The following is a 23555-nucleotide window of genomic DNA, read 5'->3' on the forward strand; positions in this document are numbered from 1 at the left end:
CATGGTGAGAGAAAGAGATGGAGCGGTACAAGAGAGGGGCGCAAAAGCAAGGAACCGCTCAAGACCGCACTCGCCGCCCCCAGCGCACCGTCACTATTTCTCGTCACTACGGGCCCTTCTGACCACCAACCCCCCCCCCCCTTTTCTCACCACACACCTCTTCTCACCACCCCCTTTCGAAAGCTGTAGCGTGCGCGGTCTCCGAAAACAGCTCGGGCTTCTCGAAACAACCACCGGTCGATGATCTAGCAATTTTTATATGTTATTGTCCTCGTAGGGGCACTTGTCATACTTGTCGTGTAGATGGAACTTGCATGGTCATGAACTATGCCTGCTTTCTGATTTACTGCTGTGTGTATTCTAAAACATAAATGAATAATCTAATAGATAGATATCATCTCGCCCATCCATCTCAAGGCATCGACACCCAACCCACCCCATATCACAACTTCGACCCCGACCCCACCGCCACCCCCACCGCAGCAGCCAACCCATACACCTCCCTCTCAAACAACTGCTGCATCTCATGACTCTTAAAATCCCCAAACGGAAGCACATTCCCCGCATAAAACGCACTCACCCCACTCCCCCTATCAATCGTCCACAGCAGATTCGGGAGTCCGCTCCAGGTCATCGTTCCCGCCTTCAGCCCGGTTTCATCATCACTCAGCACCAGCAGGCCGCCGAGTCCGAAGTTAAGCTTTGTTGACGACTTGCGGCTCGTGAAGGTTTTGGTCTCGGCGAGTGCGGCGTTGTAGAGGGTTAATGCGCGCTGCCCGCTGGGGGCGAGTTGGGGGGTGAACATCTCGTCGATTGTGGCGGGTTTTAAGAGGACGCTGGTGGAGGAGGCGCAGAGGGAGGTGAGGATCTTGAGGAAGTCTGTTGCGGAGCCGATTGCGCCGCCGCCGCCGTATTCGTGGGCGCAGGGGTCTTCGTACAGTATGTCGTTTGTCCATTCCACCTTCTCCCCGCTGGTGGAGGGTTTACTCCATACCTTCTTCTTTGCGCCGCGTTTCGTCATGGTGACGAGTCGCTGGCGCACTTCGGGCTTCAACTCCTGGTGGAAGGTAATGTTCTTTATGCCTAGAGGATCCCAGATGTGGGATTGCATGTAAGCTTCCAGCGAGGTGCCGGTGAGCCGCATGACCAGCACGCCAGCCCAGTCGAGCCCGGTGCCGTATTCCCAGGATGTGCCGGGCTCGAAGAGGAGGGGGGAGGTGATGCGGTGGAGGAGGGGGGTGTTGGCGGTGCGGGTTGGGGGGAGGGTGCTGAAGAAGCGGGATAGGAGGGGGTTCATGCCGAAGTAGCCGAGGCCGGAGGTGTGGGTTAGGAGGTGGCTGGAGGAGGTGTTAGTCTGGGTGGGAATTGTTGGAGTGTGGAGGTGTACCGGAGGGTTATTTTGTTCTTGGCGATGGTGAGAAGAGGTTCATTTGTCTCTTCGTTGAAGCCGGTGAGGATCTGGATACCCTTTAATTCTGTCAAGATTGTTGAGACGTCGTCGTCTAATCTGATCTCCCCCCGCTCAACGCACTGCATGGCCGCGATGGTGGTCATGAGTTTTGTGCATGATGCCAGGATGAAAGTCGCGTTGATATCTATCTTCTCCCCTGGAGATTTCAGCCCAAAGGCTTTTTCATATTTGAATTTCCCTATTGTCGGAGGTCAGTTAGTTTAGTTTGGGTTTCAGGCATGTGAATTGGGTTCTCATTTCACGAACCTGCTTTGTCGCTGGCTAGCAGGACGACACCGGGGAGATCGCCCGCGTCGCAGGCTTGCTGGAATTGTTGGTCTAGGGATGGCATGGTGAGTTATGGGTATGGGTATGGATTATAACATAGACACGGAGCTGTGCTTTAATAGTATATCAGGTTCGTGTCGGGACGTGGTTACCCCGCGTTTCTTACCCCACAAGGTGACGACCGAGATCCCGCCTCGGTTAAGCCGAGGCGGGCGCTATATATTGAAGGGGAAGGCAGGTGTTGACCATTTGAAGGAGATGACTCTTCGACGATTTGGATGTAGTTGTCGTCGCGATTGGGTTTGATAAGGGGGAACTTTATTTGCAGATCTATGGCGGGGGGTGTTGCTGACATATTAAAATGGTGGTGGAGATATGTCAGTATCTGGTTTTAACCTTGCCGAAAAGTGAAGAGTAATTCATTACTCTTATTTCAACGTCGGGAGTGGAAATAGATACGACAGATGCCAGTAATAATACTTCTGGGGAGTGTAATGTATGGCGAAGAGAAATTTACGTTTAAATAGAGTATGCATTTATGGGATCTGAAAGGAGTGACGGCCATTAAATTTCACAAAAATCAAACTTCAAATATAACAAGCACAAATCGTCGATTTACCTTCTTTCACATAGCGAAACTACTGCAACAGTGCTAGTTCGACTTTCCAATGCATGTCAAAGCAATTGACATTATTATACTTGCATCACTTCACATCATGTTTTCAAACACCAATGCAAACTTCGGTAATGTGGTGGAATATAACCCCAATTTAATATATACAAAGAATAGACATCTCCGCCAATGTCCAAAATATGCACATGCCCCCCCAGATAGGCATCCCGGCCATGCAAGCACTGCTAAATATTGGGTTTCGCAGTCTTCTCGTTCGCACACTGCTGCTAACTATTGGGTTTCGCAGGACCTTCCGTTCAGGTACCGCTTACTCTCGAGTACAGCATGGCATGGGCACTCCCTCTTACTCCTTCACCTCACAGGCACTGGCTGTACCAAGGATTCGAGTAAGTACAGGTGGTACCGGTGACGCATATGAAACTACCGGAATACGATTGGCCTCCGCATTGTGCGTACTTAGCCTGAGCAACATTGTTTGGGAGCGCGATGATCTTGGCGGCGGCCTGTTCGGCGGCAATGACGATCAGGGCGGAGGGGTTGGTGGTGACCATTCCGGGGAAGATGGAGGCGTCGACGACGAAGAGGTTGTCTGTTCCGTAGACCTTGGTGTTGAGATCTACAACGGCGGTGCCGCCGTTGCGGCCGTCGTCGCCGCCGATCTTGGCGGTTCCGATCCAGTGGTTGGCGCGGCGGTTGCCGGTGGCGACGACCATCTGTTGTTGTGTTAGTAGATGTGAGGAATAGAGGACGCAGGACGCGGGGGTTACTTACGTTCTTGACGTAGTCGGCAGCGCTGACGCCGGGCGCTGGCTGGAGCCAAGTGAGGTTCTTAACCCCGCTGAGAGCAGTCTGCAAGTTTTCGATGCCCTTGACGACGGCGGCGATGTCGTTGGCGTTTTGAAGGTATGGAACCTGAGATACTGCCATGGTGAGATCCTTCAGGATGTTCAGTCTGCCACGGGATACGGCGCCACGGCCGAGGTATTGGGATAGAGTCATTGTCTTGCCGTTTTCCTCTCCGAGGGATCCCTCGACACGGGCGGTCCATTGAAGTTGGCGGTTGATGCCGTCGGCGCCGGGGATGACATCCCAGAACATAGGGCCGATGTTGGGGGCGGCCTCAGCGAGGATGCCGGAGCGCTTGTTGAGGTAGGCGTTTTTGTCGGCGGCGATGGGGTTGGTGTATGCCTCGTAGAAGTCGTAGAAGACGACATCGGGGTGAGAAACGACGAGATCGGTGTTGGTGTGATCCTCCAAGTTGTTTCCAACTGGAAGGGTGATCCAGTCGTCAGACTTGATCATTGTTGGGCCATCAACAGTGCTGGCATTGACGATGGCCAATGAATCAGCTGGGCCGATACCACTGCGCATCAAGATCTTGGTGCTTCCGAACGTTCCAGCGGAAAGAACAACGCGGCCAGTAATGGGGGTGACCTTAACGATACCGGTGTAACCTCCGGCGGCATATGGCTCAACCTCAACACCGGTAATGTGTCCACCAACGCGAATGACTCTCCTGACGGAGGTGTTCTCCCATCTTCCAAAGTTCTTTCTCGCGCTCGCGGTTACCAAGTACGTCGCCATGGGTCCTCCTCTCTCTCCATTGGAAAACATGAATGGTGTGTGACTGAAGGTCTTGGTCTTCTCGCCGGGAACGTTGTTGGCGGTAACCTCCTTCCAGCCTCCTTGCTTGAGACCAGCTGCGATGACGTTCTCTCCCTGTTGAAGATATCTCAGCCCATCCATAGACGGGGTATCAGTTCCCGGGATTCTCGAGAACACCCTGTTGGTGGCTGCAACCATGTCGGCCGCCTTCCATCCAGTGGGGAAGTTGTAGTCCCAATCGATTGGGTTTGGCTTCCACCACAATGCAGCATTGACGGCAGTTCCTCCTCCGAGAACGCAACCTGCCATCTGATCAATATCGTTGCAGGCAATACCGGCTGAGTCAACCCAGATCTCGTTGCAAAGACCAGGAACATCAAAGCGAGTGAGGTTGGTGCCCTCGAGCCACGTAGGCTTCATTGTTCCCTTCCATCTGCCAGAAGATGGTGGCCCACGCTCGATAAGGAGAGTGCTCTTTCCGGTCTCAGACAATTTATCTGCTACTGGAATACCACCAGCTCCACCACCAACTACAATATAATCGTAGGTCCCGGTAGGGACGGGGATAACTGGGAATTTTGTGGTTGTAGGGGCAGCAGTTCCTGTGGATGTAGGAGCGGCGGTAGTAGTGGTTGGCGGCACTGCCAGCGCAGCCCACGTAGCATAGTTGGCCTGGATCATGTTGGCGGCTGGGGCACCGTAGATGCCCATACCATTGTCGTGCTGAACGATATCCGAGTTTGGATCACTCGGGGTAATTGGAGCTGGGAAAGCCTGGGCCCATGCCAACACCAATACACCGCTGGTAGAATGAGTCGTATCAGTGCCGCCGGAAAGATCTAGAGCAAGACAGTTTTGGCAACGGTAGATCAGCTTGTAATGGGTCGCATTAATAGTGGCTGAGATTTGAGAAAGGATGGCATTGCCAGTATAGATGTTAGGGTCAACATAACCGCTAAATTCGTGTCAGCAGGGGAATGGGCCAGCAATGGGAACCTTCTTACGATGCTTGACGGAAAGAGGTCAAGATTTTGCCATTATATGGCCATGCCATGAGCAAAAGGTTGTTGGTCATACCACCGCCATGGGAGAATCCTGCCCATCCAGTTCCAGCCGTTGTCGCGTTTGCAGATGAACCAATCTAGTCATAATCAGCTTAGATTTCCTTTAATTTTCTGAAATGAGTAACTTACGATCATTCCGATATACTCAGTTGCATCGACAGTGGCGGCATTGGCTGGCAATGCCATACCAACGGTGTACCCACCCTTTGTGAGACCTTGGAGCGGGTTTCCATCGGGAATTGTCTGTGTAGCAAAGATAATTCCGGTATCCGCATCCGTGTAGGTTCCTGCAACACCCTGAGCGGATACGCCCTGGAGAACTGTATTCCAATTAGCATTGGGAAATGATATAAAGGCTTCATTAGGGCGTACCAGTTCCGGCAGCAGCCAACGCTCCGCACAAGTACCTGAAAGCCGTCATCTTTACGATTTTGGGATACGAGTTGAAGAGCAATCGTCGAGCTGCTGGGAAATAAATGGGATTAGGCTTGACTATATAGCAGCCAAGGGATTTTTATCCCAGCGACTGCATCGCAATCTAGAGCTGACGCCGGACGAGACAATAATGCGGGGAACGAACCAAACCGTAGCTAATTGTCAGGTACCAGATACAGCGACGACGAATGCACCCCAAGCACCATAAGCAACAGAAGCAACAGCCTGCTGGCTCGGATCATGTTGCCGATTATTGCCAAGGGGAGAGATTGGCACGTTAGGAATCATCCAGCCAGGGGCAGGAAAGGAACATGCTGTGCCTGAAAGGCTTAGTCAAGGGTTACTGTGCAGCGTAACAGTGCATGCTCGAGTACACGAGATACCAAGCCAACTGGCTTGCATCCATAAGTCTCTATTCCCCTACATCCCCTCGAAGGATCCATAGCGACGGGTAATCTACGCGACGGGCGATGGGATCTCTTCCCCTGCCCTGTCCGTACCCGCACTTAGCTGACGGTAATCAAAGGAAGCATAAGTATGAGGGCAAGTGATATCGGGCAAGGAATATTATCAGTGGAATAATTAACCAAGCACGATTGGGTGGCGCTAGATGGCAAACGCTGTATGGCAGATTTGTTTGATGTTAACATGACATGTGGGGTAAAATGTAAATTAGTAGCACAGAAGGACTCCAAGTAGCTTCCATTTCTTCCATTGGCAAGGAGTTTGCTGTACTTTGTGGCAGAGCGGAGTACACTAAATACACCGTTTAGGGGAGGAGTAGAGTATTGCATGCAATTTATTCGGAGGATATCTGCCCTGCACCCGGCCGTCGTCCTCGTGGGCGTTGACACTAGAGTACTCTAAGTGAACCTGACAGGGCGGCGCCGGGCCATTTCGCGGGTTGGGCGGATTCGGCGGGATTGCGGGGTGAGAGTGCCGCCAGGGACCAGGGGTATGCCGTACTATACTGGCTTCCATACATACTCCCGTATATAACTCCGTTTAACCAATGAATGTCACGCTAGACGTCAGCGACAAAGAGGAAGGATCGACGACTGATATGCGGGATGCCACATATTGATGAAAGCACTCTGCCTGTTGCGTCCGCGTGGCGCCCATAAGCACCCCACAGCGCCACCCAGCCTACCATAACCTACCAGAGCCCCCTAACTAGGCAACTAGTCGAGCTCACGGCCGTCTTCAATATGGATAAAACCAACACCCACTGCGTACGTCGGCAGGTGATTGAAGGGCCAAGCCAATACGGTCGCTTCGGTATTTGCGATGTGGAGGTTCCCCCAGAAAATAAAACTGCCGGATGTGGATTCCCCGACCTAGCGGACCGACGCCTCCGCCGCAGCCTTCTCCGTCAATGGCTGTCGAAATGACAACTAGAGCTGCGGTGCCAAGTTCCACTTCACTAACTATACGCCAGACTGCGACTTACTCTACCTGCGTCATCGCCTACGGAGGATGGAGACTCCATCATCACAGATGGCTGACGCTATGGTGCTGTTGGGCCTCATCTATGAAGGAGAGTTTCAAGGCCATGGTCGATCTCTACGGTATATGGATTGGAGTATCTGATAGAGGGCTTGGTAGGTATTTATCTTCTGTTCTTAAACCACCTGAATATCCTTCTCATTTTTCCTCCTCAATTGCCTTTCTACTATCAACTCCTTTCTTTCTAGACATTTCCCGTACCTCTAAGCCACCATGAGAATTTCAAGCTCCCTTGCAGCGGCTACGGCCCTCAGTGCCGCCTCTGCCCACACCATCATGACCCAGCTGATTGCCAATGGCGTCGAGAATGGTGTCGGTGTCGGCATCCGTGTTCCTACATATGACGGGCCCATCACGGACGTTGCATCCGAATATGTGGCGTGCAACGGCGGCCCAAACCCAACGACACCCTCGTCGACCGTTATCGATGTAACGGCTGGCTCGACAGTCCAGGTGTACTGGCGCCACACTTTGGATTCTGATTCCACCGATGTTATCGATGCATCGCACAAGGGTCCCGTCATGGCCTACATGAAGAAGGTGACCGATGCTGCAACTGACACCGGTGTCGGTGGAGGCTGGTTCAAGATCTCCGAGGACGGTTATGATTCGGCTACAGACACGTGGGCGGTCACGAAGCTAATTGCTGCTGGTGGTACTCAGACCATTGATATCCCGGCGTGTATTGAGGATGGACAATATTTGCTCCGTGGCGAGTTGATCGCCCTGCACAGTGCATCGTCGGCATCAGGTGCACAGTTCTACATGGAGTGTGCCCAGATCAACGTCACGGGTGGCAGCGGTGCTTCAACTCCAGAGACAGTTGCCCTCCCAGGTGCTTATTCGGTAAGTCTAGACTGTTCTATTCTCTTTGCGGACTATTTCTAACTCTGATAGGCTACTGATCCTGGCATTCTCATCAATATTTACCAGAGCCCAATGCCGGCGTACACCATTCCTGGCCCTTCCGTATTCACCTGCTAAATAGTCTTTTGGGAGGTTTGGATGGTTCTGGTTAATAGCAGATTAGATCAACTAGGGACAGGATTATGAGAGGGATATGATGGATATATGATGGGTACATGGGGATATAGAGCATGGGCAACTACTGTACATAGTCCAAAGAAGCATTTTGTATTTATTGTATATAAATCTACCAGCGCCAATATTATTTATTTGCCTATTATAATCTGCCTGTAACTTGATGCCTACATTATATGCTAAGTTTACTATCCTTACTTAACCTATTGGGCTTGTGGTTGTTATATAAACCCGATGCCGCCAGTATCACTTGCTTTCTTGTTCCTTCGCCGGCTTTATGGAAAATTGTCGTACATGCAGTCATCTGCCAAATCCACTTTGCGAGCAATGTGTTCTGTGCATTGATAGAGCATGCGTTACGACGTTCATAGAGCACTATGCATGGAGATACGTGAAGCGGCGGCCATTCATTGCCACATGACTCTGTCCCTTCAACTAGTCTACTACTCTCAGCTTCACCCACGACAGTGCAGTGGTAATCGAGAAGCCGGCAAGTTTTATCACAAGCATGAAATACGGCCAGCTCATACAAGGTTGTTCAAGCAGGCTGATATGAGAGTTAGCTTTGACCAGCCACGAATAGCCGACAAAACTGTGTGAGAATGGGAGCAATATGCCCGCAACCGGAGATTTCAACAACACAAAACCTTATTAAATGGGTGAGTTTCATAATATCATTTGGCTTTGACCCTATTATAATACTACGAATGATTTAGAATAGACTGTTTCTTTGGTTCTCAAGTTGGTAGTCAAAATATTCATGATATGTACGTATGTTGAAAAAATCTATATACAGCGATAAATTACATACCACAGATCGCACCAATTCTCTATATCACTTCTCCTCATATCTCGCTCTACGTCTCTATAAAAGAGCCGTTCTCTCAGCTCCCTTCTCTTAACCCTGCCAGACCTCAGGGCCCGGAACAGTGTAAGAGGTGAAGTCAGAGTAAATGTTGGCGGTGTATCCAGGGTCAGTTTCCGCGAACGCCCCTGGAATCGCTACCAATGGGGCTGGGCTTCCACTGCCACCACCAGTGACCGAGATCTGCGCGCAGGAGATGTAAAACTGCGGGACTCCCCCGGGCCATGGGTTGTGGATGGCGAGCTGCTGGATGCGAAGGAGGTACTCTCCGTCCGGCACGCTTGCGGGGATCGTGACGCCGTAGGTCAACCCGAGGTCCCAGGTTGCAGCGCCGCCGCTGAAGGTAGGGCCGATGTCCTTGATCTTGAACCAGACATCGCCGGAGCCGTCGAATGACTCGGCGGTGGTGGGGGCTTTGGCCATGTAAAATGACACGGGGCCTTGGTGATAGACGGCGACGTCGGCAGTAAATTCGACTGACGAGCCAGCCGTTACGGCTATGGTTGCACCGGCTCCAGTCTCTCCGCCGACATTGCAGCGGAGGTCATTTGAGGCGAGGTCAGTTACTGGAGAGTTGTAGTTTGTGTTCTCGCGAATATATTCGTACGCGGCAGACTGGGTGCCATCGTAGGTCAGATATTGGAAGATGTCTGAATTCATATAAGCATTTATTAGATTTGTACGAGCACTTCAAACTTACAATGGGCGGAAGCCTGTTGGGCAAGGACAGACAGCCCGAGAGCAGCGACAGAGAGCTTCATACTTGCGGTGGAGGCGATATATGCGTATTGGGATGACCTTGAGAAAGAATACCAAACACTGGTCGCCTTTTATAACTTATACGGGCGCAAGAATTGGAGGATCGGCTTATTCTGGAGTCTGAAGTGACCAATATAGCCAGACATGCACGCAGACAACTATGATCCTTATGCCATGGAAGCGCCAGTTGCGGCATCATGTCACCAAGTTTTGTATATATAAATGGCTATGATGACGACGATCTTGTTCCAAGCAGATTAACAACAGGAAATAGTACCGAAATGGGTATCCATCTTTGACCGTAGAACAGATCGACAGCATCCGTATGGCCGTGTTTGATAGTCTCTGTTCTACATAGAGTAGATCCAGCGAGCGATCTTGAAACTAGGTGGATCCCTGGACACGAAAATTTAACAGTGCGAACAACCCAAGTACTTGGTGCATCTATCCATGCCATGAAAGTATCGACAGCGACAGGCAGGAGACGTCATTGTTTACATTTCCTCTGTTCCACTTCAAATGAAAGAGCATGAGATATATGAAATTCCACGCAAGCAGGAGATTCGCAATCACGCAATGTGTGGCATGGAAAGGCATAGTATATGGGATAGAGGTAAGAAGAGTCCAACCTACTGATTTGCGAGTGCCGGTCGGTCGGTACTACAAACTCCGTCAAGCCTCAGCGAAAGGCAACTTCATGACCGATGATCAGGAAGATCTATTCCATTCCCGGGCACAGCGAGGGTATTATGTGTCGGTGGGGGCAGTTGTTCGACGATATCCCTACATCTGTGGGAATTCTGGGGAATGAAAGGATCCCAGTGTCCCCCGCTCTCGAGACCACACCACTGCCGTGATTTGTGACAGGGACGACAGGGGTCTGCATGATGAATGTAACCGGTGGCGCTAACGGACCTGCTTCCCGCACTCTAAATGAACCACAACCCCTCTCTTCTAGCTCTATAGTACTCCCCATAGTACGCATATTCGAGTACTATCCGGATAAAAAATAGCCAATTGATTTTATCCGCATATAGTAGTATGTATTGTTGTATCATTGCGTCGTTTTATCGTTTTCTGCTCCTCCTAAGCGATTCTCAACATCGTCTTGGGGGTTTTATTCCGTGTTTGTGCAGATGAATGCGAACTGGTCTGGACTCTCACTCGACTTCTTGGCATCCACCCCGTGACTTTCATCTTTCAGCAAGCTTCGGCGGAACTATACAGTTAGGTGCTGTGTGGCTTGTGCCTTGTGTCTATTGTTCGTGCATCCACTTCTGTGTGGCAAGGGGCTGGGCGTCCTGTAGCTCATAGCGCGCCCTCTTTCTATTTTACTGGTAACCCGATTCCACCACTTGCGACGGTGCCGTCGTTGCATCGCGCACCTCCCCGCAAATACAAACACCTGGTTACTGCTGTCGCCCAGGGCATCACATGTAGGACTAGGTTCCCGTTTCATTAACGGGATCCATGGTACTCGTTCCAGGACAGCCGCCCCATGTGACTTTTCCTGCCGCGTTTATCACATCACTAGGTTTGTGGAGCACTGCTCATCAGGTGCCTACCTGTTCTCCATATTGATTCTCTAATATTTCTCTGTTGCTCTCAATATAACCTCGGCTGGCCGGCCGAACAAGCGGTGACATCCGAACAATAAGCTTTTGCTTGCTTATATATTATTTGTAGAAATATTATTAACCTCTATTTAAAAGCTTCAACCGACGATTTCTACCGCATATGGAAGTATCAATTATCCCAGAATATACTGTTCTGTATTTTATTGGCTGTTAGTTTGCGTAGAGAGTTATTCTGTGGACTAAGTGGTCCATCCCGTTGGATTTCCTCATCTTATTGGCATTTTACCCCTCGCGCTGGCCATGCCCTTGCACATATCCCCCCGCACGATACCCCCAATTATTTACCTAGACTACTGTCGCTGGCTTCTCCTCTCATAGCTGGTAGCCACTCAGATGAGACTTACATGGTGGTGTACTCCATACCGAACGTAATACATGGTGCTCTATAGGACTTCATCTTTCCCGTCCCGGAAGCGGCGTCCGATCATAAAGCGCGCATCTTGATTTACCCCAGGTGTATCACTGCCATGAACGCCTTCTCGACGCTCGATATCGCCTCGTGATGATGGCCCTGAGCTAGAAGCATTCTAGAACACGCCTCTTTCTAGCTCAAACCAGGGATGCCCGGCTCAACTTCTCATAACGGCATGTCTTTCTTCCCAGCCAAGCTCAGACTCTTTGGAAGACGGCTGCTTTTTCCGCAATCTATTGCTGGCGGACTCTTTATCTCTTAATCTGTTTGGACTTCTAATTTCCCGATATTTCTATAAGAGTGGCCGTCCTGGAGAATCTACAACGACATCAGCAAAGTCACCAGCATTTTAGAATCTTTAACACTCACAATGGCTTTGAAGAACGTCCTTCTAGCGGCTGCGGCTCTCGCACCTACAGTCCTTGCTCAAGGTGGTGCCTGGGCGCAATGTAAGCTCTGATCCGACCTCTAGTTGTATTCTTTCTGACCAGATCAGGCGGTGGAAATGGCTGGACTGGTGCGACCACCTGTGTGTCCGGATATACCTGCACCTACTCCAATGATTGGTACTCGCAATGTTTGCCTGGTTCAGGTGGAGGAAACCCAACCACCACCGCAAAACCTACCACCACCGCTCCGACTACCACCTCAGCGGGTACTGGTACCACTTCTCCTCCAACCGTGGGCAATCCATTCGCGAATGTCCAGCACTACGCCAACCCGTACTACTCGTCTGAAATCTACACTTCCGCCATTCCATCTCTGACTGGCACTGCGGCTGTCAAGGCCAGCGCCGTCGCTAAGGTCGGAACATTCGTCTGGCTGTGAGTTGCAACGCAGAAAATCTAGGGCTTGTTACTAACTTGACAAAGCGATACTGCTGCCAAGGTCCCAACTATGGACACATACCTCACCAACATTGAGGCCTTAAACGCCGCTGGTGCATCCCCGCCAGTTATTGGAACCTTCGTCGTTTATGATCTCCCAGACCGTGACTGTGCTGCCCTCGCTTCCAACGGCGAATACTCCATCGCCAACAATGGCGCTGCCAACTACAAAGCCTACATCGATGCGATCAGGGCAATCCTCGTCAAGCACAGCAAGACCAAGGTCGTTCTTGTCGTTGGTCAGTACCCCCTTAATGCCCCGCACTATTACTCTTTCTGATTTGCTGCCAGAGCCCGATTCTCTTGCCAACCTAGTGACCAACCTAAGCGTTGCGAAGTGCGCCAATGCGGCGGCCACGTACAAGTCCCTCACCGTCTACGCAATGCAGCAGCTGAACCTTCCCAATGTCTCCATGTACCTCGATGCCGGCCATGGTGGTTGGCTAGGCTGGGCCGCCAACATCGGCCCTGCAGCTGACATGTTCGGCAGCATATACAGCTCCGCAGGCAAGCCAGCTGCCGTCCGTGGTCTCGCTACCAACGTCGCGAACTACAACGCGTGGAGTATCTCGACCTGCCCATCGTACACCAGCGGTGACTCGAACTGCGACGAGAAGCGCTACATCAACGCCATCGCTCCTCTCCTGACCAACGCTGGATTCCCAGCACACTTCATCATTGACACCTCGCGCAACGGAGTTCAGCCTACTGCACAGAATGCCTGGGGCGATTGGTGCAACCTGAAGGGGACGGGCTTCGGTGTCCGCCCAACAACCAACACGGGTGACGCGCTTGCCGATGCCTTCGTGTGGATCAAGCCTGGTGGAGAGTGTGATGGCACTTCTGACTCTTCAGCTGTGAGATACGATGCTCACTGCGGGCTGGATGATGCTCTTAAGCCTGCGCCAGAGGCTGGACAGTGGTTCCAGGCATACTTCGCACAACTGCTCAACAATGCCAACCCTTCTTTCTAAAGTGGGAGAATTGAGTAAAGGCGAACGTCTTGCGAGGTGTTGTCTTAGTTTTAACTGAGCCTCAACTCGTATGCGATGGGGTGGTTGTAAATTAGCCTGAACATGAGTGGTTGGTGGGGATAAAATGGAGAGCTGCTTGCTTTTTTAGCGAGGCACAGCACTGTTGCTATTCTCATTTTCCGTTCATTTGTGCAGGATCGGCAGTCTGTATATAGAAACCAAAATGGAAAATTGCAGGTTCCACATTTCAGTTCCAGGCTGTTGGTGACAATTTACACTTATATTTCGGATCGACACAGGCCAGGTTCATGCATTGTGAACATATGTAGATCGATTCATAATTCTGACATCTATCGAGACACCAGATGCATGGTACACGATAAGACTACGTTGAGAAGAGAAAAACCCAAGAAAGTTTGCATCTTTTACCAGAATAAATAAGCATGGTGTACAGCGCTGCCATCTCCCGGCTGTCGTCAAGATCCATATTGAGAAGTTCGTCAATAAAGTAGAAAACGATAAATATGACCTATTTCACATGGCAGAATAGAACACCAAAAAGTGTAAATACAGTTATTGTCAATATTTACAGTGATAACGAGCGGCAATATCTACAATAGTAACGACGGACAGACATTCCCAGATATCTACAACCAATGCTGCCTCATCCAGCCTAAATTTAGCGTTCTAACCTCTAACCACTCCAGACTGCTGGGCCTGGGATCTTGTAGGAGGTTGGGATGGGCCAGTAGATGCCAATCAGAATTCCTGGGTCTGTCGCCGAGTATCCACCAGGCAGCTTGATGGTAGGACCTGGGCTGCCCGAGCCAGAACCAGAAATCTTCAGCTGAGCGCAGGAGATATAGAACTGGGCACCATCGGTAGTACTAGCAGAGTGCAGCGCGATGTGCTCGATGCGAAGAAGATATTCTCCCGCGGCTGCTGAGGTCAGTCATGCGATCTTGCTACCCAGTCAAAGGTGCTGAGAAAGGGGGTCTTACGAGTGCTGCTGGGGATCTTGAATGTGTACTGAGATATGTCTGATGCTGGCCAAGTAATCGCCGATGTAGAGATCGTTGCGCCCACCTCAGCGATCTTGAACCAGGCACCAGAGCCATCATAGGAGGCGGCTGTGGACGGCGCCTTAGAAAGATAGACGGTAATGGGGCCGGGGTGGAAGATCGCCTGGTCTAGCGCAAAGCCAACAGTGGCACCGGCAGCTACAGATGCAGTGCCGGTGGAAGCACCGGAAGCGAGTCCTCCGGCGTTGCAGCGGATGTCGTTGGAGCTGACGGAGGTGACTGGAGAGTTTGCGTTGGTATTTTGGCGGACATACTGATAGGGGGAAGTTGCCGCGCCGTTCACAATCAGAGAAGTCCAGCGGTCTGGGGATGTTAGAATCGACACAATGAAGGGGAGGCGGAGGCATACAATGCGCAGAGACGACATCCGTAAAGGCGATGGCGCCCGCGAGAACGGGAAGGATAACTCTCATAGCTGATAAATTTCCGAAGAATGCACTTTTGATTTAACTACAACTTGTGGGATAATGGGAAAACTTCAACTTCTACTCCTACTGGCAAGGACTAACGGGGCTTATAAGAAGAAAGAAACACAGCGTCACGGGGCCTCCAAGAGGTAGATGGGATTTGCCAAGAACGAGTTTCACCTAGGCGCCCTAACTCTAACTGCCGGAATAATTGCACCATAGCCAGAGGAAACTAACCAAGTGCCTGTAAGGTAAATCATACAGAGGATAGCCACATGGCACAGTCTGGTACAGATTAATGAGATTCGGGTGATGTGGGCCGCAAGAATTGCGGGATATGGCGAACCAGCGGAGAGAACTTGGGTTGAAGTGGGAGTCGCCGGGCCGCAAGCCTAGAAACTGTTGACATGATATAATAAATAAAGGAACGGATGTCTTGGAGACTTATATAAAGTTATGGTTGGTTAAACTGGCAGAAAGAACTGAAAAACTGAATCTAAAATTGCGAAGTGCAATCAACAAATTCGGATTCAATAAATGAGAAAACTGCCAACGAGATGTTGGGCGTACAATTTGGATTTGAAGATACGAGGCATTCTACAAATACAACAGCGCAGTACTCGCTATCCCAAAGAAGGAAATAATGATTCTGACGAACCTGTGGTAAGGATTTATACATACCCATGTGTGTTATGGGTAAAGTGAGTGACGGAGAGTGGCCTACTATAATAAACGAGGACGCGCCAGCCGAATGACCACAATTCGCCCCCATGATAATATCCCGAAGCCCCAGCCTATCGCCACGTTTCACTACACTCTCCCCGCAGTATATCCAGCAATATTATTCCCTTGGTATTTGTTTAATCCCGGTACCTAGGAGGGGCAAAGAATATACAGAGTAAAGCTCAATATATTCAGCATTGAGTTGTCGGCTGCATGGCGGGGGTCGACGTCGAGATTACTATATTGAATTGCTCATCCGGCTGTTACACTCTATGTCTTGATCATACGACCTGCAGTAATATACTCGCACGCAATGTGGGACAGGGAGCTATGAGGGTTTGAGGCCTGGAACTTGGGCAATGGCTGTACCCCAGCGTGGATGCTGGTCGAGTCGCCTGGTTTGAGTGTTATGGACCACAGAATGTACTGGATGGGCGTGGCAATAGAGTTGGCGTCAAAATACTTCGTCTGGCTCTGTTGATTCTACTGGAGGTGAAAGGATATTGACGATGGCCTCTATTGACTCCAGTGGCTACAGTTCCTTCTGACCCAGCACAAGCTCATATGATGGACAATTCTAGTCGTCGTCAATATATGTGTCATTGACATACAGTTGGATCCTGCCAACAATGTCGGTGCCAAGTCAATTTCTACCTGGGAACCTTCCAGACCCATCCAGCTGTAAGTCTCATACTTTAACTTTTCATCTCCGAGCCGTTTCCAGCAGAGAAACTGTAAGGTTCGCTTCCATTCTTCATATATTCTTCCCCCTCCTTTCCAATATTGCATTCTGAATCACTTAACGCGGCGATATCACGACCTTAATACTACTTCGTTTGCAAGCATCTCAATTCTCCCTCATATGGTCTCTCATACAGGCTCAATGCTTCGGATCATGGCCGGAATATTGTCTTCAGGGAGAATTATATTCTCATTTGGCCTGCATGAGTTGCCTGTCAACAAGGACTTTCCGAACCTGTCATTAATTGTAGAGTATTATGAGTTAGAATTACACCAAACGTCTCTTCCTCGCGACTTTGATATAAAGTTCTGATTTCCTCTGCCCCCAAACTGTTTATTTCTTCTCTGCAACAAGCTTTCATTCTCCACTTCTTTTAAGATCTTACAACAGGATATTAGCTCGACGCCTATACGCAACTCAAGATTTGGGTGGTCTGTCCTATATCCACGGATCTACAAACGCGTTACTCTCCCTACATAACCATGAAGAGCTTCCTCATCTCAGCGCTTCTCGCCGCCACCGCTGCGGCTTTGCCCCAGGGGCTCGGCCAAATCACCCGCATAGTGATCACCGATGCCCAACCAACAGCCATCGCGGTGCCACGAAATGCAGAGGCCCAGCACCTTGGGCCCGTCAGCCGAACGGTGATCTACGATTCCCAGCCTACTCGTATCTCAGTGCCGCGAGATGATGTTCTGGATAACGCAAAGCGCCAAACGATCGGCGGCATATGTATGACCCCCTATTCCAGATACCGTCTCTTCATATGTCACTTTGAAGCTTCCCTCGCTGACTATAACAGGCTCCAGCAACGACTCGTGTGCGCCGGGATTCTCATGCACCTCCCTCGGTAGCGGTTACTCGCTGTGCCTCCCTAATATCCTAGTACCATCAGTGGTGCCAATAACGGCATCACGTACGGACATTGGAGATGTTCCAGTAAGCTCTGGAGGCGCCATTCAGCCAACCAATGTTGCTATTGCCGGCCGTAAGTAGGTACGTCGAGTTTATGGAAAGCAGTCACTTCGGAAAAGGGGGTATTACTGGGTGGTTTGTAGTCGTCGAAGTGGATAGTATGATCAGAGTGGCGGTGACCTGGATGGAAAGATCGAGTGTTTGATGCGTTGATGAAAAAAAATTGTACTTCTTCTACTGGTGGAATTTAAGGACTTGTATCATGCTGAAAATTTTCTGTGATATTTGGGTCGTTCACACATGTCCGTGACAGTTGTCCTTGACTGTTATTACCATAGAGAAATATACAGACTCCTGGCTCCTGACCCCAGAAAGTCCATAACTCGTAGGACGGACAGGCCTGATCGCAGAAACCTAGATGACGGATGATCGCATCCCGCCCTGGCATATGCAAGTATCAATCAACACGAAGCAAATGTAACATTGGCATGGAGGCTTCTATTCTCGGCTGTATCCTCACAACTAGGTATTATACATCTAGCCCAAGCGTCTCCCAGCTCGCCAAGTTCATCCCCTCCCCAGCACATGCATCTAATCCTCATCCCAGTTAGCATTAGGCGCTGGCGGCTTCGGTCCACCAGCCTGTCTCGCGACGATGATCTGGTCGACCGAGAGGACGGTGCGTGCTGCCTCGGTGGCAAGCCTGATGGCCCAAGACTTGGAGACCAACAGGTCAAGGATGCCGGCGTCCTTGGCATCAAGGATTCCGGTTCCATCATCGTTCTATAGATTTCATTAGTATATTTCGCTGGTAGATTGGGAAGGAGATTCAGATTGTTCACGTACCTCAATATCAACACCGGTAGACCAGTCCTCCTTCTTGTGGTGGGCAGTGTATAACCTGCTCAGCACCTCGGTGGCATCCAATCCAGCGCTCTCAGCTAGTGTCCTTGGGATTACCTCGAACGCCTCGGCATACTTCTTAATGGCGTATTGTGGCAGGCCAGGGGTGGTCTCGCCGTGTGCCATTATCCGCTCAACAAGCTCCGTCTCTGTGGCTCCAGCTCCTGGGACTAACCTCGGATCCTTTGTGATGGCCTTGACGACATTGACTCCATCATCAACGGCACGCTCAATATCATCGAGGTGGTTCATGGTGGCTCCGCGCAGAACAATAGTGGCCGTCCTTGTCGAGTCATTCTCTTGTCTGAAAACGGTCACACGGTCACCACCAATCTCCAAGGTCTCGACAATGTCGATGCTTCCCATCTCGTCCGGCATAGGGGCGCCAAGTCTTGCTAATGGGGTAGCACCAACAACTCTGCACACTCTTCTGAGCTCAAACTTGGACAAAATGCGGATGACCAGGATGCCGAAGCGGTTGAGGTAGTGCATCGCCAGCTCACCGACAGTGGAGCCGGCAATGACAACGCGAAGACCCGAATCGTAAAGCTCCTTGATGGCAACCTCCAGCTGGCTCTCCTCTCCCGTGGTAAAGTCCAACATTTCCTTTGCATTGTGTAGTAGAACCGTGCCCTTGGTCTCGGTCTGGCTGGTGTCGATCGGGCAAGAGAAGACTCCGACCTTGGCCCTGACGGCCTTCTTCACGGATCCGTCTGGCTCCCTCCCAAAGACCATACCCTTGACAACTCTGCTCTGCTCCATGCTTCCTCCCATAATCTTGACAACTCTGACGGTATCAACGTTGAATTGCGTTGGGTTCTTTGGCAGAACAGCCAACACAGCTTCAGCGATAAGGTCCGCCAAGAAGTCCTCACTGCCACATTGTTTGCTCGCAACGACCGTCCTGATGGCCTTGCTGAGCTCCTTCTGTGACCGCATATCCTCCACCTTATCCACGACCAACTCGTCGAGCACCTCCAGTGCGTATTTTTGTGCTCTCTCGTAGCCCTGGACAACATCCGATGTCTTCAACCCCATCCTCAACAGATCCTCAGCTTTCTTTAGCAGCTCTCCGGCAAGCACGATGACCAAGTTCGTGGCGTCTCCCATCTCGGCTTCCTGTTGCTGGGAAGCCATGACAATAAGCTTTGCGGCTGGGTGGACAACATCGAGTTCGCGGAGGATGGTGGCAGCGTCGGAGGTCAGAATCATCTTCTGCAGATGGTTGATGACAATCTTGTTGCGGCCGTAGGGACCAAGGGATGTCTGGACGGTGGAGGAGATTGCGCGACAGGCATCGATATTGCGAAGAACAGCTCCATCTTCAGAGTCGTAGCTGGATAGGAGTTAGCACAAATAATTTAGGCGTGTGGTGACGCTGCGATGAGACGGAATAGAAGGACATACGAGTTATAGCCCTGCTTGAACAAGTTGGCGTTCGGGGCATTGGGGATATTGAGCGACATGATGGGTGGTTGAGAGGGGTGTGTCGGGGAGGTGAGGTGGTCTCGAGCTCTTTTTGGAGATATCGCGTCTTGAGCTTCGAACAAAAATCGTTAAACGCGATTTCGGCCTGATCGCCAAGGCCAAAATGTTAATTGGCGGGAACAACCCCCATGGAAGTGTTGCCCCACCACATCGTATGCCGCATCCATGCCCCACATAGGGGAACGTTGAGGACTTCATCTTCAAGTTAAACAGACATCCATTGTATAATCAACATATAGAAACTGCCAAAAACAACGTTGAGCTAAGTGCATTCAAGTTAAAGCAGACTTTTTAATTGTCCTGTAACTTTAAATACAAGACGGACCGTACTGAGGACAACAAAGTACAGCAATTTACCCCGCCTCCTCCACAGTAAGGAAGCTTCAAGAACTCACTCCTATATAGCCATTCGAACAGTGAACCCCTCATAACAACTTAAAGCTCCAATACAATGGCGCAACAGCAACCCTCCATTTACACCACCGACCATGCCAGCTCCGTCCTCCAAACTCACAAATGGCGCACAGTCGCCAACTCTGCGGCGTATCTCCTCCCCTACCTAAAGCCTGGTATGACTATCCTAGATGTCGGCTGCGGCCCCGGCTCCATTAGCATCGATATTGCTCGCCTCGTCCCTGGCAGTCATGTAACTGGCATCGATGTGGCTGATCCCTTGAATGAAGCCCGCGACTCTGCTGCCGCCATCGGAGTTACCAACGTCGTGTTCAAGGTTGGGGACATCCACGCGCTCGATTTCCCAGACGCCTCATTTGACGTCGTCCACGCACACCAGGTTCTCCAGCACATCTCCGATCCTGTACTAGCACTACGGGAGATGCGGCGGGTGGCTAAGCCAGGTGGTATTGTGGCAGCCCGTGAGTCGGCATCTATGGCGTGGTTCCCGGAGTCAGAGGGGATAACAGCCTGGCGCGATCTAACTGCACGAGTTTCCCGTGCTAAGGGAGGAAACCCGCATCCAGGAAGCGGTATTCACAGCTGGGCTCGAGAGGCAGGGTTTGAGAAGTCGCAGGTCGCGTGTAGTACTGGATCGTGGTGCTTTAGCACCGATGAGGAGAGGGCATACTGGGGTGGGAGTATGGCGGAACGGGCGCTGTCGTCTGGATTTGCCAAGATTGCTATAGAGGGTGGGTATGCTACAATGGAGGAGCTGAAGGATATTTCAAAGGCGTGGCTGGATTTTGTTGATGACGATTTAGCGTGGTTCGGGCTACTGCACGGGGAGATCGTTTGCACAGTGTGATCTTCCCAGCTGGGATGTTATAATTTTGAGGGAGTAGCTGACTACGGGTTGGCATGTAATATTGAAATAAAGCACTACAAATATCCTTCAATGTTAAGTATCACCAGAGAATTATGACCCTATTTAGTAGTACCTTATGAGAGTATATGTTAGCTTCTATTTCCTAGGAAAACAGTAATGTTAGTTAAAAAGAACACTCCTACCATTTCGTCTTTCGGAATAACATTTTAGCTGGAGATGTCTAAGTGGGGACCATCTTGCCAAGGGGTCCAAATTGACCTTTCCCAAAAGAAGATAAATTCTGCCACCTCACCGCCTTCACGTGAAGCCTTTTGATGGGTTTTAGGGATACAAAACTTATTTGCGCCAACAATACCTACTCTCGTTATTTTCTAACCTTAACCTGCTATTGTCGAAGTTTGTTTACTTAGAGAGCATTTCATTTCAATTATTGATACTTGACGACTTTTTTCTTGCGCCACCGAACCTCGATCAAACGGAGCTACTGCTCCTGCTCCAACCATGCTTCGCTCGAACAATACCGTGTGCCTCCTATGCCAATATTCACAGAATGTGCGATTCGCCAGCAGAAAATTTACGGGTGCTATGCAAACACAAAGACACGCTTCGCAAGCACAAAGTCGACTGCCCAAGCGCATGACACTCTCCCCTCGCGTCGCCCAACCGAACCCCAGGACATCCGAGAGTGGCAAGCCCGTCCGAAGGCGACAAGATGGCCCGTTTGGAGGAATGAATTTGAAGGAGGCCGGTATCAGAGGAGTTCCGGAAATTCGGCGGACGTCGGGAACGGATACGAAAAGCAACGATAGAGAAGGTGGCAAGACGAATAGGAGAGAAGGTTACCACGCGTTGAAGATGCAAAGGGCGCTGGCCCCAGTATCGTATAATAGCAGGACGGTCATCAAAGAACGACTCCAACAAATCGACAGTTTCAAGAAATTTCAGTTGTTGGCCAGTGTGCAGGAATCGATTGAGGCCCAGGCCCTGAAAGGACTGGAAGATGTTATGCCCACGGCAGTCCAGCGGCTTGCAATCCCGGCACTACTCGGCGAAGCCAGCAAACACCAGAGGAAAAAGACGGTTAAAGCAGAAAGGGAGGATTTCCTGATTGCTGCTGAGACTGGTTCTGGCAAGACGCTCTCATACCTTCTTCCAGTTATTGATGCTGTCAAGCGTGCAGAGCAACAGGATGCGGATGTTGAGGCTTACAACAAGATGAAGCAGGAAGAGGACCTGAAGCAAAACAACCTCACCCTGGTATCCCCACCATTGACGAATATGCCCCATCCTACAACTGGAAGGCCACGGGCTGTTATCCTCCTCCCCACATCTGAGTTGGTGTCTCAAGTTGGCACCCTTCTGAAGTCTCTGTCACATACCGTCAAATTTCGGTCAGCTCTTATATCATCCTCTGTTAGCGGGAAGGTCATTCGAAACCGCCTCTTCTCTCCAGGCGGAGTCGATATCCTGGTGTCCACTCCTCATCTTTTGGCATCGATCGCCGAGTCGGACCCAAATATCCTGTCCAGGGTCACTCACCTTGTGATTGACGAGGCCGATTCTCTCCTCGACCGTGGATTTTCTCCGCTGACTTCGGAAATTATTGATAAGTCCAACCCGTCATTACAGCAACTCATTCTCTGCTCAGCAACGATCCCACGATCGCTCGACTCGTTCCTGCGCAAACGATTCCCGGATATTCGCCGCCTGACAACACCAAATCTTCACGCGATTCCGCGTCGTGTCCAGCTTGGTGTGGTTGACGTTGAAAGAGACCCATACAGAGAAAACAAGAACCTGGCCTGTGCAGACACGATTTGGTCCATTGGGAAATCAGCCGCTGATCACGAAGGCCCAGACAAGAATGCTGTCGACCTTAAGCATGTCCTTGTTTTTGTGAACGAACGTGAGAAGACGCAAGAGGTAGCGGAGTACCTCGTCACAAAGGGCGTTAATGCGGTTGCGTTGAGCAGAGACACCCCTGAACACCGCGCTTCAGAGATCCTTGCTGATTTCACGTCATCGGAAAAGCTCACCGTTCCAAGAGGAGAAAACCCTGGTAGCCTGGCTGATAACCAGCCAAATTACCTTCCATTTGGACATGTTGCACCACCGGTAAAGAGGAATCTGCCAAATATGAAGGTGCTTGTCACTACGGATTTGGGATCCAGAGGCATTGACACCTTGGCTGTCAGACACGTCATTCTGTATGATGTGCCGCATTCTACAATCGACTTCATTCATCGCCTTGGCAGGACCGGCAGAATGGGTAGGCGTGGAAGGGGAATTGTACTTGTAGGGAAGAACGATAGAAAGGATGTGGTCAGGGAGGTGAAGGAGGGTATGTTCAAGGGACAGGCGCTTATCTAGAGCGGATATCCATAATTGTATTATACTGTAGGAATATTTTCCAAGATAGAAAGGAATTGTACATTAGCCGCATGGTTTACCACTCA

At 50.6% G+C, this 23555-nt stretch overlaps 10 protein-coding genes across 10 annotated transcripts; 5 read left to right on the forward strand and 5 right to left on the reverse strand.

The window, feature by feature from the left end:
• Positions 1-442: 442 nt before the first annotated feature.
• Positions 443-1873, reverse strand: VE01_06711 (uncharacterized protein; the record flags this gene model as incomplete). Its single annotated transcript, XM_018276151.2, has 3 exons — positions 1718-1873; positions 1388-1649; positions 443-1337 (listed from the first exon to the last, which is right to left on the reverse strand). The coding sequence occupies exons 1-3, from the start codon at positions 1800-1802 to the stop codon at positions 443-445; spliced, it is 1242 nt and encodes a 413-aa protein (XP_018129721.1). The 5' UTR covers positions 1803-1873.
• An 850-nt stretch (positions 1874-2723) lies between these two features.
• Positions 2724-5729, reverse strand: VE01_06712 (uncharacterized protein; the record flags this gene model as incomplete). Its single annotated transcript, XM_018276152.2, has 6 exons — positions 5414-5729; positions 5171-5361; positions 4982-5118; positions 3144-4932; positions 2805-3085; positions 2724-2727 (listed from the first exon to the last, which is right to left on the reverse strand). Exons 1-6 carry the CDS (start codon positions 5460-5462, stop codon positions 2724-2726), a joined length of 2451 nt encoding a protein of 816 aa, XP_018129720.1. The 5' UTR covers positions 5463-5729.
• A 1314-nt stretch (positions 5730-7043) lies between these two features.
• VE01_06713 (uncharacterized protein) lies at positions 7044-8085 on the forward strand. The gene is made up of 2 exons (XM_018276153.2): positions 7044-7828; positions 7880-8085. Exons 1-2 carry the CDS (start codon positions 7196-7198, stop codon positions 7964-7966), a joined length of 720 nt encoding a protein of 239 aa, XP_018129719.1. The 5' UTR covers positions 7044-7195; the 3' UTR covers positions 7967-8085.
• A 749-nt stretch (positions 8086-8834) lies between these two features.
• On the reverse strand, positions 8835-9696 carry VE01_06714 (uncharacterized protein). Its single transcript, XM_018276154.2, has 2 exons — positions 9589-9696; positions 8835-9538 (listed from the first exon to the last, which is right to left on the reverse strand). Exons 1-2 carry the CDS (start codon positions 9647-9649, stop codon positions 8922-8924), a joined length of 678 nt encoding a protein of 225 aa, XP_018129726.1. The 5' UTR covers positions 9650-9696; the 3' UTR covers positions 8835-8921.
• Positions 9697-12066: 2370 nt separating this feature from the next.
• On the forward strand, positions 12067-13761 carry VE01_06715 (uncharacterized protein; the record flags this gene model as incomplete). The annotated part of the gene is made up of 4 exons (XM_018276155.2): positions 12067-12145; positions 12193-12520; positions 12569-12822; positions 12875-13761. 4 exons carry the CDS (start codon positions 12067-12069, stop codon positions 13555-13557), a joined length of 1344 nt encoding a protein of 447 aa, XP_018129725.1. The 3' UTR covers positions 13558-13761.
• Positions 13762-14251: 490 nt separating this feature from the next.
• Positions 14252-15052, reverse strand: VE01_06716 (uncharacterized protein; the record flags this gene model as incomplete). The annotated part of the gene is made up of 3 exons (XM_018276156.1): positions 14252-14496; positions 14559-14942; positions 14989-15052. 3 exons carry the CDS (start codon positions 15050-15052, stop codon positions 14252-14254), a joined length of 693 nt encoding a protein of 230 aa, XP_018129724.1.
• A 1941-nt stretch (positions 15053-16993) lies between these two features.
• On the forward strand, positions 16994-17507 carry VE01_06717 (uncharacterized protein; the record flags this gene model as incomplete). Its single annotated transcript, XM_018276157.1, has 2 exons — positions 16994-17243; positions 17314-17507. The coding sequence occupies 2 exons, from the start codon at positions 16994-16996 to the stop codon at positions 17505-17507; spliced, it is 444 nt and encodes a 147-aa protein (XP_018129723.1).
• Positions 17508-17910: 403 nt separating this feature from the next.
• Positions 17911-19832, reverse strand: CCT8 (chaperonin containing T-complex subunit eight component). The gene is made up of 3 exons (XM_018276158.2): positions 19737-19832; positions 18273-19665; positions 17911-18209 (listed from the first exon to the last, which is right to left on the reverse strand). The coding sequence occupies exons 1-3, from the start codon at positions 19793-19795 to the stop codon at positions 18018-18020; spliced, it is 1644 nt and encodes a 547-aa protein (XP_018129728.1). The 5' UTR covers positions 19796-19832; the 3' UTR covers positions 17911-18017.
• Positions 19833-20009: 177 nt separating this feature from the next.
• VE01_06719 (uncharacterized protein) lies at positions 20010-21194 on the forward strand. The gene is made up of 2 exons (XM_018276159.2): positions 20010-20160; positions 20223-21194. The coding sequence occupies exon 2, from the start codon at positions 20269-20271 to the stop codon at positions 21076-21078; it is 810 nt and encodes a 269-aa protein (XP_018129727.1). The 5' UTR covers positions 20010-20160; positions 20223-20268; the 3' UTR covers positions 21079-21194.
• Positions 21195-21447: 253 nt separating this feature from the next.
• Positions 21448-23553, forward strand: MRH4 (RNA helicase). Its single transcript, XM_018276160.2, has one exon. It carries the CDS (start codon positions 21601-21603, stop codon positions 23467-23469), a length of 1869 nt encoding a protein of 622 aa, XP_018129779.1. The 5' UTR covers positions 21448-21600; the 3' UTR covers positions 23470-23553.
• Positions 23554-23555: the final 2 nt, after the last annotated feature.

This window comes from Pseudogymnoascus verrucosus, assembly GCF_001662655.1.
Source record: "Pseudogymnoascus verrucosus strain UAMH 10579 unplaced genomic scaffold scaffold_26, whole genome shotgun sequence".
In the NCBI taxonomy this organism is placed as follows: domain Eukaryota; kingdom Fungi; phylum Ascomycota; class Leotiomycetes; order Thelebolales; family Thelebolaceae; genus Pseudogymnoascus; species Pseudogymnoascus verrucosus.